Consider the following 14,925-nt stretch of genomic DNA (forward strand, 5'->3'; position numbering starts at 1 on the left):
TCTTTCGTAACTCAAGAATATGCACTATTCCAACAAATCAGAACACTAGCGCTGTTGAAAGGCTTGAAGGTGTTAAGAAGTCGTGCAAGATAATTCGCATTCAAAAGTTTATTTTCTCAGTCAAAGATAAACAATCAAATCCCAGTGACCAAACCAAAACTAAACTGACTATGTGACCAACAAATCTAAACACAACCTAATAAAACTTCCTTGTAATAAGCTGGATAAGCGTAGGTTGTGGTGTAGCATCAGGTGCCTTACTGGAGTAGTAACTCGGGGTAGAGTTATACTTAGGAGATTCTGTGTAGTAGGTCGGAGCAGCGTAAGGAGCAGTACAAAACTGGGGTGCCTTGGTGGTGTAGTAAACAGGAACCTCGGTTTGGTGGTAGCTGGGAGCAGAGTAACACTTGAATTCCTCGGTATAGTAAACTAAGGCAGCATATGTGGTGGTGAAGTATTAGGACCTCTCGGTGTAGTACTTTTCAGCTCCAGTGTAGTAAAGGTGTAGCGTAGGTTGTGGTGTAGTAAACTGGAGCTACTGTGTAGTAAGTCGGGTCACGATAATTTACTTAACAGCATCAGTTATGGTTGTGTAGCTCGGGGCAGAGTAGTACTTGGGCGCTTCGGTGTAGTGTTCATCCGCTTCGGTGGTGTAATGAACGGGAGCCTTGGTATAGTAGCTGGGAGAAAAAAGTACTTGGGAGCCTCGATGTTGTAAGCTGGAACCTCGGTGTAGTAGCTGGGAGCAGAGTAGTACTTGGAAACCTCGGTGTAGTACTTAAGAGCCTTCGGTTTACTAAACTGGAGCGGCATACGTAGTAGTGTAGCACTCAGGCGCTTTGGCGGTGTAGCTCGGGGCAGTCATACTTCGGGTCTTCGGTGTAGTAGCTCGGGGCAGCATAAGTTAAGCAATACTTTGGAGCATTGGTGGTGTAGTACTTCGGAGTCTCGGTGTAGTAAGGTATTGCATACGTTGTTGTTGTGTAGTAAGGCGTCGTCGAAGTGTAGTATTCCTTCGTCGTTGTTGTTTGGAATCCGCCACACCCAGGAGACATCGGTACACTCGTGGTCGACCCAGCCATCAACGATACAACACCCAACAGCAGCGCGACGCAGTAGTTGACTGTGAAATAAATAATTTGAATATGAATACATATCAATGACAACATTAAATATAGATTGCACACTAACCGCTAGAAAAGTAGAACTGATTCACATCTCGATATAATAAATAAATATTCACATTTGATTGCGAATTGGTTACACGATCAAGAATTCAGATAATGACATGGCGCACTGCCGTTATCGCTGAGTCGGAGATGCTCAACTGATTTCTATCACATTTTCTCTGCTTATATGAAATTTTCTAACCCTTACTCAATTCTTAAAGCCTTGCGGCATTTATACCTACGGTTATTGTAGCCTGCTTGATAATGATGTAACGCGTGGCGTTCTCACCCATCCTCTATCCAGCCTCGGTGTAGTACTCGGCGTTTAAGTGGTGTAGCTAGGGGCAGCATAATACTTCGGAGCTTAGGTGAGCGGCATACCTAGTCGTGAAGTACTCCGGTGCCTTGGTGTAGTAAATGGTCGTTGCTTATGTTGTTGTTGCGTAGTAAGGCGGCGGCGTTGCGGTTTAGCAGCCGCCATACCCAGGAGACATCGGTACACCAGTCGTCGACACAGCCACACGATACAACAACCAACAGCAGGACGACGCCGTAATTAACTAAACAATTAAATAATTTGAACATTAATTTTCAGTTATGAGTGGCATATTAACAAATAGAAAAGAAATTGATTCAAAACTACATGTAAAAAGAAACGAATATTTACCCGTGATTGCGAATTGGATTCAGATGTTGCCGTGCCGGAGAGGCTCACTCGACTGATTCCTGTGGCCCTTTTCTCTCTCCTTTTATACGATTTTTTCTCACCCTGACTCAACTTTCAACTCAAGCCTTGCGGCAATTCTACCTACTTGATAATGGTGTAGACACGTGTCTTTCTCACCCAACCTCTACACCACCACCTGACACTTTTAGGTAACGTTTCCTATGACCTTCAACCAAATTCATTTGAAATTATAATGGCGGATTATTTTTGTCAAATATACAGATCAATGGTTTATTTGTATTGGATTTGACCATTTTACCTCTATTGTCACGGGAACCCAGGGTTGGCCAGCCCACACGAACTTCTGCTGACATTATCTGAAAACATTTAGTCAAGATGAAGACTACAGTAAGAATCACTAATTAAAGTATGTATTATCTATTACCTAAAAACAGTTGAATCTTTCAAGTTTATCCGATCTCCTTTGTATAATTTTTAAATTTTTTTTTAATTTATGGACGTTGTGATGTGTACCTTTTGTTTTCCTCGTTCTTCAATCCGAGTTACCTTTCTGCGTTCTCCGGTTGTTATCCACAGCATGCGGCTTTTACGACGAAAGGTGTTGCCCTGCTCACTCTGCATAGTACCGTCTGTTATACGCAGGCCTTTGTTCAGTCGAAGTGTTCACTCGAATTACTCCTCTATACGATGCCAATTAAATAAAGAAAAACCAAGAAAAACGAAAAAAGCGTTTTTTTATGGAATGTGATTCGGATTATGATGTAATACATGACGGATCATAAGAAAATATTGTAAAACAGATCAAACATAAACTTCCAACCTAGTTCCATACTCACTACAGCTTACAGTACAGGTCATGAGATCAATAATCATTTCAATCACTAAACCTAAGTGAATCATGTAACACTTCCTGATATAGACAACTTCCAATTTTTTTCTGATTTTTCTTTCTTCCAGTTTTCGATATTCTCACTTGAGAGATTGTGACAGTGGTTTAACTTCATCACCTCAATTGGGTTACGCTCATTCATTAAGCAATCGATACCTTTACTGGTAATTTTGTTGCAAAACGATATTTCAAAATGTTCCAGATTTTGGAATTGGTGAAGATTTGCGGTTACCTCAAGGACTTCGTCAGTTAGACCGTCACAATTCTCGATACAAACGTAAATAAGCGAAAACGACGATAACAAAATTATCAGTAATGCTTCAGGAATCCTACCAGAAAAATGTAATCGTTTGAGTTTTTTTAAAACAAAAACAGTTTGCTGCTCTTGTTTTGTCTTAATAATCGGTGCAAAATGCCCGGAACAAGTTTCGAAACCCCCATTTTCTTCAAGTGTTAGTGACAGAAGTTTTGGGCAATATTTGATTATCCAGGGAATATCGATCAAATAATGATTTGCAATGGAAAGCGACTTCAGCGAAATTCCAATATCTTGCAGAAGGTGAGCAATACCGCGACTAAACCATTTTCCAAAACAGGGATGTTCTCCAGGTGTAGCACTGATTTTAAAGTAAACGAGGCCACTAAGCACGACCGTAAAATAGCGTAGTTCAGAGGCCATAAACTCTTTTGGTTTCACAATATGGAGCCTTCTGATTTTACGGCATCTACCCAACGCTCCACTCATAGAATAGCTTGTGTAGGGAACATTTGGAAGAACAAAAAAATCAGACAAAGGATATCTATCCCCATTAGTAATTTGAAACAGGACTTCAAAAGTAGAAGGATGTTGCAGTATCCTCAAAGCAGGTAAATTGTCAAGAACCATCTTTATCCCAAGTTTGGTCACATTTGTTTCTGTCAAAATCAATGTGTGAATTGATTTGCATTTTCCAGTGACACACAGATCCCGGATTCCACTATCTGATACCTCGTCTCTAACATGTAGTTCTCTTCCTCACACAATTAAAATGTTAATCAACATGTATATAGATCAATATAGCCTCATTAATTTCTCACCTCAAATCTGTGCAATGAGCTCCAAGAATTATCATTATTTTGTCCCCGTCTGAGCATTGGGAAAATTCCAGAAATTGCAAACATTTAAATTTGGAAATGCAATTTAAAAATTCTGGATCTATGTGACCACATCCAAGCTTTAGTGTTTTCAGATTCTTTAAATTTGCAAATGGAAAATCTCACAGTATATAGTACATCACTTGTAATTAGTATCAGGTTTTTTTTTACCTGACTTCTGATTGACCCAATGCACAACAGGTGAGCCCTTTCTTGTTGTTGGCACTGGGATAGATCCAAAGTCCAAAGGTTGGTAGATATTAGAAACTCTAGACATTTCTTGTCTAGACGACAAGTCTCCATCAACATCATTACAAGCTTGTCCAACAGAAAAGAGGCTGATGAAGTATTTCCAATCAGTAAAAAAACAGAATAAAGAAATTATACATGGTATGGAATAATTCAAATTTGTATAATCAGAAAACACTTACGTAATTGATCACAGGGACTGTTACAAATGTCTGAACCGATTTCCTCTAGTGGTTCCCTGCCCGATTTCATAGAAAATTTATCGATGTTTTTTACGATAAAATCCAGGCACTTTTCTGAAAGACATATCTTATTAATATGAGGCAATTTGAAGAATACTGCTTGAAATGTTGAAAAATCTGTATCTAATTATCTATCTCTGCAATTTGACAAACAATTAATTTGAGTGATGTGAGTTGAGCAGACGAAAACCTATGACAACGTCGAAACTCTGACATTTCGCACACATAAATTGTAGTTAACTTACTTAACTAGTAATGTAACATCGTAAACTAAATTGTAGTTCGTGTTTTATACACCTTAGCACCTTAGCGCTGATGCAGGCTACTCCTCTCCTAGACGACAGACTGCGCTTATCTAAAGAAATCTGTGTCTGTGTCAATTGTTATCTAAGTTATCTGGTTTTTCACTGTTTTCTATTGATTTCCAAAATAAACATTTGAAAACTGTTAATAGTTCTGACTCGTGACTGTAGTCGAAAGTGATTTTCATGGCTTGTCAGTACTAATCAAAGACGCGTAACGGAGCACAACTGTTAATCTCGAAGTAAAAGCGATAAGGAAGTGAACATGTTGAGTTATATCAAAGTATGTTAATATAATTGAAAGGTCTTTTTACTTGACAATTTTCCACGTCTTAATTCTCTATTTAATTTTCAGTGCACAGGAACCCAGTTTACCGGCCGCAGATTTTTTAGCCTTTTGAGAGATAAAAATTTTATTGGAGGAAAATGGGTTGCAGCGTCTTCTGGCAAAACGTTTGAAGTAACAAATCCTGTCAATGACAAAGTCATTGGAACAGCTCAGGACTCAACTGTTGTGGATGCAGAAAATGCAATTGAAATTGCCAGTAACAGTTTTAGGAATTGGGCAGAATTGCCAGCAAAGGAGAAAGGAATAAAGCTCAAAAGCTTGCTGAAGCTTGTCAATACTCACAGTGATGATCTTGCAAAAATTATCACTGCTGAATGTGGCAAGCCCTTGGCAGAGGCCAAAGGAGAAGTCATGTATTCTGCAGGTATCGTTTAACAGTTTTGTCATTTTTCTTGCAACCGTTTTTATCCATTTTCTCTTTATTTTCAGGCTATCTAGAATGGTATGCTGAAGAAGCCAAAAGAATTTACGGTGAAGTTTTGGTATACCACTTTGGACTTCCAGTTTCACACTGAAGCTTCATATCTTCTTAACTATGCTATTTGTAATGTATTTAACTAGGCTGCACCAAACAATACGAGAGAGATGGTAGTCTTGAAAGAACCGATTGGTGTGGTTGGCTTCATCACTCCATGGAACTTCCCTTTGGCCATGCTCGTTCGTAAAACTGCAGCTGCTCTTGCTGCCGGTTGCGTTTGCGTAGCCAGACCCGCCGAAGACACGCCATTTTCTGCACTAGCTCTAGCTGCCTTGGTAGAAAAAGCTGGTTTCCCAGCCGGAACTTTCAATGTCGTGACATCGTCACGATCCCAAGCCGGACCCATCGGTCAAGTATTCTGTTCCAGCCCTAAAGTGGCTGGCATTTCGTTCACAGGTATACCATTACAACAACAGCCCATACACCTAAGAATCCTTTTAATCACCCAATTTCGAACACTGAAAAGGATCGACTGCCGTTGGTAAAATACTTTACCAACAATCTTCCGGCACCGTCAAACGACTTGGATTGGAACTTGGTGGAAACGCGTCCTACATCATATTCCCAACTGCCGATCTCTCGAGAGCTGTTCAAGGTGTCATGGCTTCCAAATTCCGAAACGCTGGCCAAGCTTGCGTGGCCACCAACCGTGTACTTGTCCACGAATCGGTTTTTGACAAGTTCTCCGAGATGCTGGCCACAGCTGTCAAGAATCAATTGGTCTCTGGTGACGGGTTCGACCCCGCCGTCAATCAAGGGCCACTCATTAACGAGCAGCAGTTCCAGAAAGTCGACGGGATCGTCAGAGACGCCGTGAGCAAAGGAGCTCGTCTCGTCTCTGGCGGCGGGATTCATCCGACTCTGAAGGGTCGCTTCTATCAACCGACGGTGCTCGCCAACATCACCGACAACATGAAAATCTACAACGAAGAAATCTTCGGACCTGTTTGCCCCCTCTACAAGTAAAATTGGAATGATTTCAAACTGTCGTCGTTTCAAACCGATTTCATTCGTCGAAATGTTTTGTACAGATTCTACTCCGAGGACGAGGCTGTGACCATCGCCAACAGCACGAGACGGGGGCTGGCCAACTATTTCTACAGCAACGATTACGCCCAAGTGTGGCGAGTGGCCAAACGTCTCGAGTCGGGAATGGTGGGCGTCAACGAAGGCCTCATCTCTGCAGCTGAAGCGCCGTTCGGTGGCGTCAAAGAATCCGGTTTCGGTCGTGAAGGCTCCCGTCACGGTGTGGACGATTACGTCCACACCAAATACGTCTGCTTCGGTGGATTAAACAATTGAATGAATTAAATTCCAAAAGGTTCACATTTTTACAAAACCCAAAATAAAAAGTCTTCCTACATTACGAATGTGAATTTTAAAAACATGTTTCAAATCATACCGTGGTGTGTGTACGTGGGTATACAAGTTTATTAATGTTTAATTTTTTTTTTTATGTTGTAGTTTCTTTTCTTTTAAACCGGGGGCCGTTTGTCAAAAAAAGATTCTCATACACAACAACACTTCCATTCAAAGTAATATGGGATTATTAATAATAAGTGTGTATCATACAACAGTCAAAGAGATAGATAGAGATAGAGAGAGAGAGAGATAGAGACGTTAGAGGAGGAAGGTGTTTTGAAATGCAACACAACAACAATAGTGATGAAGGAGGGGGGAGGGATTTATTGGACAATAGGAGGGCGGGGCTTAAGAGTGGGACGTTTTGCAATCATATATACCAACAATATTTAGAAAGGGAAAATACTCGAGAAAAATCAAAAACAAACAAAGGCGAACATAAGACATGTGTGTGGCATCGAATCGATATATAAGCTTGTGATCATTTCTTTTTTTCTTTTCTCTCACCCCGTAAAGAATGCTCTGAAACAATTGGCAAATCTGTTCGCTATTTCTTTTTTTTTTAACTCAAAAGTTGGGGGAATTTGAAACACAAGAAACAAAAATAAAAAGATAAATGGTTTTTTTTTCCCACCCAATTAGAAGTTTTCTGAGGTATTAATATTTTTTCCTCCCCTTTTTTATTTCATGTGTGTGTCAGTCTGGTACATTTTATTTATACGGCTCAAGTTCTTTGAAATGTTTCAAATTATTTAGTTGACAAGTAAGTTTTTTGTTGTTTGTTTTTTCTGGTTTTTATTATTTCGCTCTCTATCCACAGGGTACACACACACACAGGCGCGCGCGCAAGTGTGTGATGGTGGAGGGGATTTCCTAACTTTGACAAGGGATCAACAAACGGAACAAAAGAAGAAAGGGAAAAAGGAATCAAAATAAAAACAGTCCAATCCATGGTTGAGCTTATTGTGTCATCCTCTCAAGAGGATCTTCCTTTTTCTTCCTTCAACTTTTTTTTTGTGTTTTGTTATTTTCCTTGTAAATGGGAGAACAGAAAAAGGGACAGCTAGAGAGTCTGTATAGTAGAAATCGATAGAAGGAAGCTTGGCACAAGGATCGTTTTTTTTTGTTTTCTTTAATAGACCATCCATATATATACAGTGATGTGCACGTCATACGGTGACTTATTCGAAAATTTGACGTTACGTCGTACGTTACGTCAATTTTCCTTGTTTTTGAAGTTTACGGTGACTTCTACGTAAGTGAAAAAAAATACTGACTTTTTACGTATACTTTTGACGTGTAAAAAAGTCCAGTTATGAGTTATTACCGTAAAAGTCAAGAAACAATTTTAAAAATTTGGCAACATTTGCTTTGCGAAAATTCGTCTGCCATTTGAAAATTTATGACACTTGTTCTAACTGTTAGAAGGAACAAACTGTCTGATAGTTTTCTTGAAATTTGAATTCTTCTAAAAATAGCCCTCCATGTTTAATTTTCATTCTTATTTTTTCCAAATGCAATCTGTGTATATTATGGGCAATAGCAATAAATAATGTAATGATGTATATGTGACGTAACGTCATACGTTTGAAGTATGAAAAAAATTACGTTACGTTGACGTTTTTTTTTTACTTATTACGTAGTACTTTTAAAATACGTATGACTTCTACGTTTTTTTGATACGTCAACAAATCCCGTTGACGTGCACATCACTGTATATATATATATAAATTCTATGTATGTATATATATATACGTGAGTGTGTGTGTGGTAGACCCTCCGTTTCTCCTAATAACGCGAAACGGAAGGTCCAAAATCGTTCAGTCGAATTTAAGAAAAAGGAAAAAAAGAATTTCTTAAATTTGTGTGTCGTTGGGGATTTTTTTAAAAGAAAAACTGTGAAGGGCACTCGCTATTACGTAGATACGTTTCCTCGTCTGATGGACCCTGACCATCAAAATGTGGGACTGTGTGTGTGTGTGAATCTGAAGTTATGTAATCAAATAAAAAGTCGTGGGAAAAAAGAAAACGAAAAAACCTAAAAATCTTTTTCGCGGTCGAAAGCGAAATAGCACCGGGAAGGGACAGTTGTACAGAAAGAATTAATCGAAGAATGGTAATTCAAATGTTTAAAAATTACCCAAAAGATTGAGAGAAATCAGAGAAAAAACCTGTGATGATGATGATCGTGTCAACAACGTGTTGTGAATTAAACTGATGATTACTTTAAGCTCATAATACTGAGATTGTACAGTTTTGTTTTTCTTTCACAATTGAAAATCGAGAGCTCGAGTCGGGAGGGAGCGGGAATTGATTTTGAATTTTTTTTTCTTTGTTTGCTCGGATTTTCTTTAAAAATTCTTTTGTTTTAGAGAGAGAGAGAGAAATTTTTGAGATCGATCCTTACCGGAGTTTGTTGGTAAAAGGATTAGCTGAGTAATTTAAAAAAAAATGAAATAATAGTATACTATAATAGTAAAAAAACGGTTGATGTCGGGAGTGATTTAGAGTGGGGGGCGAGAGAAAAAACAAACAACTGATATGTCCACAAAAACTGGAAAAAAAAGTTTACATCTGGGGAGCATTTGAGCATCGAAAATATTCAACTTTTTCTTTTTTTTTTTCTTCTTTTTATATATGATCGGGAGTGATGAAGGAAATGAAAGGGACACGATCGATTATTGCCGTTCCTTGATCAAAGATTAGAGAGAGATGGGGGGGGGGATAATAATGTAACACCCTGATGCTGGACTCGCTATGTATATATAGTTTTAGAGAGTTTCTTTTTTGTTTTAATTAGTTAGAGATGATTTCGGGGGTAATGTACCTTGTAGTAGTGCAAAGTGTGTGTCATCTCTTTCTTCTTCTTCTCAGTACCCACCGAAAGCAGCCGGATCTGAATTTCGCTCATCTTTCGGCCCTGCTGATCCTCCTCCTGCACCACCTCCTGCTCCTCCACTTGGACCTCGGCTTCCATCGAGGGCTTGGTGATTGGCGGCAGCTGCGTTGAGGTAGCTGGCAGCCGCTTGAGTGGTCGTGTACGAAGGGGCGTACGTGGTGCCGTAGGCGTACGAAGTGCTCGGGTGGAAACCGCCGATGACTCCTCCGGATCCTGGCGGATTGTAAGGAGAGAAACCAGATGGCGCCCCGCTATGCGGCGGATGAGGGTACGCCTGGCCGTAACTAGAGTATGGAAAGCCAGCAGCCATGGCAGGACTCCGACCGTTCATTTGAGACGTTGGGAACGACATCGGATACGACACTGTCCCCGTCCTATTGAAAACTGATTCTTGGCCACCTGACACCAACCGAGAATAAATATCCCCCCCAAAAAAGAAAAAAGAAACAAGGTTACATCACGTCATCATCATTGGCTAATAATCACCAGAAAATACTAACGGAAATTTGAGATTTTTAATATAATGCAGACTTTTTTTTTCTGTCCAGTGGATAGATGTTGTACCTGGATTGTAGAGGTTGGGTGGAAAGGATCCTCCATTGGGGGTAGTGTAGTGAGGCGCGTAGTGACCGAATGACGTTGAAGGATAAGAGAAACTAGGCTGGGCAGGGGCTGTACTGTAGTGACCGAAACTCGTCGACACGGCCACGGGTTGCTGACCATGTAAGCCGTTTGGGTGTTGTTGCTGCTGCTGTTGCTGTTGATGCTGTTGTTGTTGATTCTGCTCTCCATCGGCCATGTTTGGAATTTGGTCCACCAACGATTCCAGACCTGATAAGCTCTTACTTGCAACATCCTGTTGGGAGGAGAACAAGATGGAAAAAGAGAAACGTTTGAAACGAGAACGGAAAAAGACACGACGTTGGGTGACACGAAATGACCTTTACTTGATTGGGGACGTGATAAGCGACTGCCGGTGGCGTAGGCCTGTAAGCCATGGGCTGCGGAGTGCCCGGATGACTCCTGGGAGGAGGTGGGTGGTGCTGCTGCTCGGCCGCTTTGCTACTGCTGCTGCTGTTGACACCGGGAGAAGTCATTTGGTGATGCCTGGAATCGCCGTTCAATTCGGCCGGTGTGGCCCTGTGTTCCGTTTTCGGATGGCCTTCCCTCATCCTGTCGCTTACGAAGAGGAAATCAATTAGCCAATTCCGTCCGTTTGTCCATCAAAATGGATGGAAAATTTTGAGACTCACCCTGGATCGAATTCCAATTGACGAGGCGATGACGTGGCCGGTTGAGGTGTTGATGATGTGGATTGATGGGGAGACATGTCGTTACAAAGTCCCGATAGCGGCCCTCCTCCGACATTGCTGGACGCCCGTCCGTAATAGTCGAGAGCGTGAGAATGTTGTTGCTGACTGGAGGCGGAGGATGATGATGACGGGTGGTTGATTACACTGGGTTGATTATTGACAAAAGAGTGGCCGGCCATGCTGGAGTAGCTGGACGGGGCAGGTGAGTGGGGCCCGCGATTAGTCTCCAGGTGAGAGTGATTGGAGCTGCTGCTGCCGCCACCTCCGCCAAATGAATTGCTCAAACCTCCGTTGGCATCCATCATCTGCGGGACTGGGCGGACCTCGTCCGTTCGGATCTTTTTCGGGCGCCCTCGCTTTTTCTTTGGCGGCTGGCCGTTGACAAAGTCGGCGCCGTTCATGGCAGTAGACGAGCTGGACGTCGCAGCCGAAACACTCGACTGCTTCACCGGGGTAGGAGCTGTTGTTCCGTCCGCTCGAATTTTCTTGGGCCGCCCACGTTTCTTTTTCACCGGGACCTGGCCACCCATTCCGTCCTCAATTGGAAGCAAGGCAGGGAGATTCATTGGCTGTTGTTGTTGCTCAGAGTCTACCGAGAACTCGCTGGCTCCTACTAGGGCCGGCAAGTCATCAGACGATAGGGAATCAACTGCCGGAATTAAAAAGACAATCATTAGACATTATTGAAAGAATGGAAATAACAAATGAAATGGTTGGACGACGTACCTTTTAAATGTTCACTAATTTCCGTGCCGTCGTCAGCGGCCCGGATCTTTGGATCGTTGAAGATCACCTCATTCTCATCGATTTCGGGAATGAGGCCGTTGAGGTAGTCGCGGAACTTTTTCAGCGCAGAGTAAAACGGCACCTTGTCCATGGCTCTGGGCAGTTGAGCGCATCGGGCACTCGAAGACGGCATCACCCAAATGAACTATAGTGGGGAAGGGAAAAGAAGACACGGACCAGTTAAGGAAAGACACAACTCAAAACCCGTTATCAAGTTAATCTAGTTAGGAGCGTGTACACAGAGAAAGAGACAAGCGAGCACAAGGGATGAGGAGAGGTCAAAAACTTTTTGGCGCGTCTTGTTCATCTTCGCTAGTTGTTGTAAAACAAAAAGTGGTGGTGGGGTTGGCATGTAATCTGATAAAGGAAAACGGGAAAAAAGTTTTTGCTCCTCCTTTCACGGTTGGGCTGAAAACAAACTCACTGTATTCGTTCCGTCAATACATTCGGGCTGCTTGCCGAAGGTGAACTCCTTCTTGCCGCTAAAGACTTCGTAGATACCTTTGCCGTTAAAGACGGCAATCTTTGGCCGGTACTGCTGTAACTTTTCCAGTAATATCCGGCCGCCTACAAGCGTGAAGACATAAATTATAATTCTCCCCTTTTTTTTTTTACTTTACAAATTTTATGTCAAATTTTTATGATGAAGGAAAAAAGATTTAAGACTTGAAAGAAATTATACGTGTAGGATAATACCTTCTCGGATTTCTTTGCGAGTCAGATCGGCGCTACCCTTTGTAGCTCTGGCTACCATATTGGTGAATCCGATGCCAAAATGCATCAGTTTAAAGTCATCATCGGCCGTCATCGGTTCCGGAACAAGGCCGGCTAGATACAGGCACTTCCCTGTTGGCGGCACACAAACGTTTAACTACGTCAATAAAATGTTGTAATGAAAATTCGTTTTTTATGATTATTATTACAGAAATGGTTGCCCGGCCCTGCGTAATGATGTCCTTTGTATGCAGCGAAAAGGCCCGGATTAATTCCAATCTAATGAAAATGTGGAGATGATATACAAACAATCAATTGCGATTTTTCTGGGGATATATAAAAAGCCATTCGAAATCAAAATGGCGACTCTTACGATAACGACGTCCAAGTTTGAGGCCAGATGATCTGGGAGTGTTCTAGACCGAACTTCCTCCTCAGTCATGCCGTTGAATCGGTCATGTCTTCGCCTCTGTTTGTAATGCTCAGATTTGGTGTACTTCCGTTTGCCTGGCTGGCCGTCGGCGGCGTCAGCTCCGACCGGGAGAATGCTGTCCATTGTCATTGGCGGCAGTGGCAGTGGCTCAACGTCCCTATGCGCAAAAGAGAAAGGACTGCACGATAAACAAACAAAAACAAAAACAAAAAAACATGGAGGAGGAAGTCGAAAAATTCAGATTTCTGAGTCATCTCGATAATCAAAATCAATATTGATATAATACCTTGGGACTGGTTCGGGTAGGATTTTCTTCTTTCGTCCACGCTTTTTAGGTGCTGGACCCGTGGTGGGCTCAGTTTTGATTGACTCGACAGCGGCAGGTGCAACTGCACTTCTGTTTGCCCCTGTTTCTTCATCAACAAAACTGTATGGATCTTCTGTGTTCTCATCTTTGTACACTGGACCACCTAGATTGCAGAGAATGGAAATGAAACCCAACGACCAACTTGACTGAAATGAGTCATTTCTTCATTATACCTGTGTTCGATGGCATCATGCTGTAGTGGGATGGAGGGTTAAGGCTCATTCCTCCATCCATCCCGTGCCCATAGTGATGTGGATGGTGGTGTTGATTCATGTGGGGGTTCGGGATCTGTGGCTGGGCCTGTGGGTAGTGAACGGGATGGTGGTGGTTCTCTGGGCCAGGACCATTCTGATGAGGTGGCCCATAGTGATGATGGTGGTGAGAAGCTAGATGATCGTAAGTGTGTTGAGGCTCTCCATAGTGCATGTATGGATTGTAGTGATGATTGGCGTAGGTGCCATCATTGATGGCATAGTTGTAGTCGTACCCATTGTTGCCCATTGGTTCATTCTTCACGTAACTGAGATGGTGATCACAACGGTTAGGCCCTGCCATCGAGTGCTGGAAAAACCAGAAATCAAACCAGAGAAACGAAAACTTACGGAGTGTTGTGGAGTCCATGAAGGGCCTCCTGGGCAGCCATGATATCCAATCTTTGGTTTCAGTAAACGAAACTGCCGTTTTTATGTGTGAACGAGGGAAACTCACAGATTTCAACAAAAAAAAGAAATATATAGATGTGTATCCAAGATGGGGGTTCGAGAAAGAATCACAGTGGCGCTCGAGTTTCAGACTTTCGACCACAAAGCTCTTGAAGCCGAGGCGCGATCTGTCTGATGGCTGCAATCGTTCATCATTTTGGTGTGTACTGCGTGTATGGCTGCTCGAAAAGAAATCTTTTTTTTGCCCACTCTCAAGTCACTACGGTGTTCCTGCTGTTTGACGCAAGGTGATGCAGACTAGCCAACATGTCAACACCAAACAATGGATGAAAAATCGGGGTGGACCACTATATCGATAGAGGGCTGGATATATAGCTGGTCGTCGTTCTCTCTTCAATATTAACGATACACACACACAACACACACGCAGACACACACACAAACCATGAGCAGCTGAGCTCTCAGTTCATCTACTGAAAGTACAACGCAACTTTCTCTCGGGCTCTCCTTTGCACTTGGCATCAAACAACTTGGCTCCGCCCACTAGCTGGCCCGAGCTCTCGGCGCGTCAGACTGGTTTTTCACTGACGGGTTTATATGTTGTACGTCTCTCTCTCTTTCTCTGGCCACCATACGCAAAAAGATGAAGAAGAAATGAGGGTTTTTCTCAAGATACTTTGGCCGAGATAAATATTCTTTGGTTTGGTGGTGGTGGCTGGGGTTGCTGCTCAGCACCAACCAGCTATAGTCGAAAATGTAGATTTTTCTAAACCATATTTTTTGATAGATTTCGCCGTTTGAAATCTAAATGGCCTCGGACGGAACATTACAGACGGTTTTTTTTATGTTTTTCCCTTTTTTTGGGGGCCCTTTTCTTTCTTTTAATGGC

General features: G+C 42.2%; 3 protein-coding genes across 18 annotated transcripts; 1 reads left to right on the forward strand and 2 right to left on the reverse strand.

Annotated features, from left to right (window-relative positions):
- Nucleotides 1-93: 93 nt before the first annotated feature.
- Nucleotides 94-4,703, reverse strand: LOC124204734. 9 transcript variants are annotated; one of them, XR_006879066.1, is made up of 9 exons: nucleotides 4,312-4,610; nucleotides 4,052-4,218; nucleotides 3,824-3,978; nucleotides 2,371-2,537; nucleotides 2,282-2,318; nucleotides 2,156-2,213; nucleotides 1,837-2,062; nucleotides 1,408-1,729; nucleotides 94-1,123 (listed from the first exon to the last, which is right to left on the reverse strand). XR_006879066.1 is itself a non-coding variant. In XM_046601873.1 (4 exons), the coding sequence occupies exons 2-4, from the start codon at nucleotides 4,155-4,157 to the stop codon at nucleotides 2,754-2,756; spliced, it is 1,227 nt and encodes a 408-aa protein (XP_046457829.1). In that variant the 5' UTR covers nucleotides 4,158-4,218; nucleotides 4,312-4,703; the 3' UTR covers nucleotides 2,575-2,753. The 9 variants fall into 9 exon arrangements, 2 of the variants coding, with proteins under 2 accessions (XP_046457829.1, XP_046457828.1); XR_006879067.1 differs by having other exon boundaries at nucleotides 2,282-2,297; nucleotides 4,312-4,608; XR_006879071.1 differs by having other exon boundaries at nucleotides 94-538; nucleotides 615-1,123; nucleotides 2,282-2,537; nucleotides 4,312-4,587.
- Nucleotides 4,704-4,715: 12 nt separating this feature from the next.
- Nucleotides 4,716-6,944, forward strand: LOC124204733 (succinate-semialdehyde dehydrogenase, mitochondrial-like). The gene is made up of 6 exons (XM_046601871.1): nucleotides 4,716-4,956; nucleotides 5,029-5,386; nucleotides 5,452-5,504; nucleotides 5,584-5,896; nucleotides 5,967-6,462; nucleotides 6,532-6,944. The coding sequence occupies exons 1-6, from the start codon at nucleotides 4,939-4,941 to the stop codon at nucleotides 6,800-6,802; spliced, it is 1,509 nt and encodes a 502-aa protein (XP_046457827.1). The 5' UTR covers nucleotides 4,716-4,938; the 3' UTR covers nucleotides 6,803-6,944.
- A 2,292-nt stretch (nucleotides 6,945-9,236) lies between these two features.
- LOC124204732 lies at nucleotides 9,237-14,892 on the reverse strand. 8 transcript variants are annotated; one of them, XM_046601867.1, is made up of 12 exons: nucleotides 13,977-14,892; nucleotides 13,548-13,894; nucleotides 13,294-13,477; nucleotides 12,948-13,164; nucleotides 12,784-12,853; nucleotides 12,557-12,706; nucleotides 12,285-12,427; nucleotides 11,801-12,005; nucleotides 11,015-11,723; nucleotides 10,703-10,940; nucleotides 10,326-10,617; nucleotides 9,237-10,160 (listed from the first exon to the last, which is right to left on the reverse strand). In XM_046601867.1, the coding sequence occupies exons 1-12, from the start codon at nucleotides 14,015-14,017 to the stop codon at nucleotides 9,733-9,735; spliced, it is 3,024 nt and encodes a 1,007-aa protein (XP_046457823.1). In that variant the 5' UTR covers nucleotides 14,018-14,892; the 3' UTR covers nucleotides 9,237-9,732. The 8 variants fall into 8 exon arrangements, with proteins under 8 accessions (XP_046457823.1, XP_046457818.1, XP_046457825.1 ...); XM_046601862.1 differs by having other exon boundaries at nucleotides 12,948-13,185; XM_046601869.1 differs by having other exon boundaries at nucleotides 10,709-10,940; nucleotides 13,977-14,891.
- Nucleotides 14,893-14,925: the final 33 nt, after the last annotated feature.

The sequence above is a fragment of the Daphnia pulex genome, chromosome 10 (assembly GCF_021134715.1).
Source record: "Daphnia pulex isolate KAP4 chromosome 10, ASM2113471v1".
NCBI lineage: Eukaryota > Metazoa > Arthropoda > Branchiopoda > Diplostraca > Daphniidae > Daphnia > Daphnia pulex.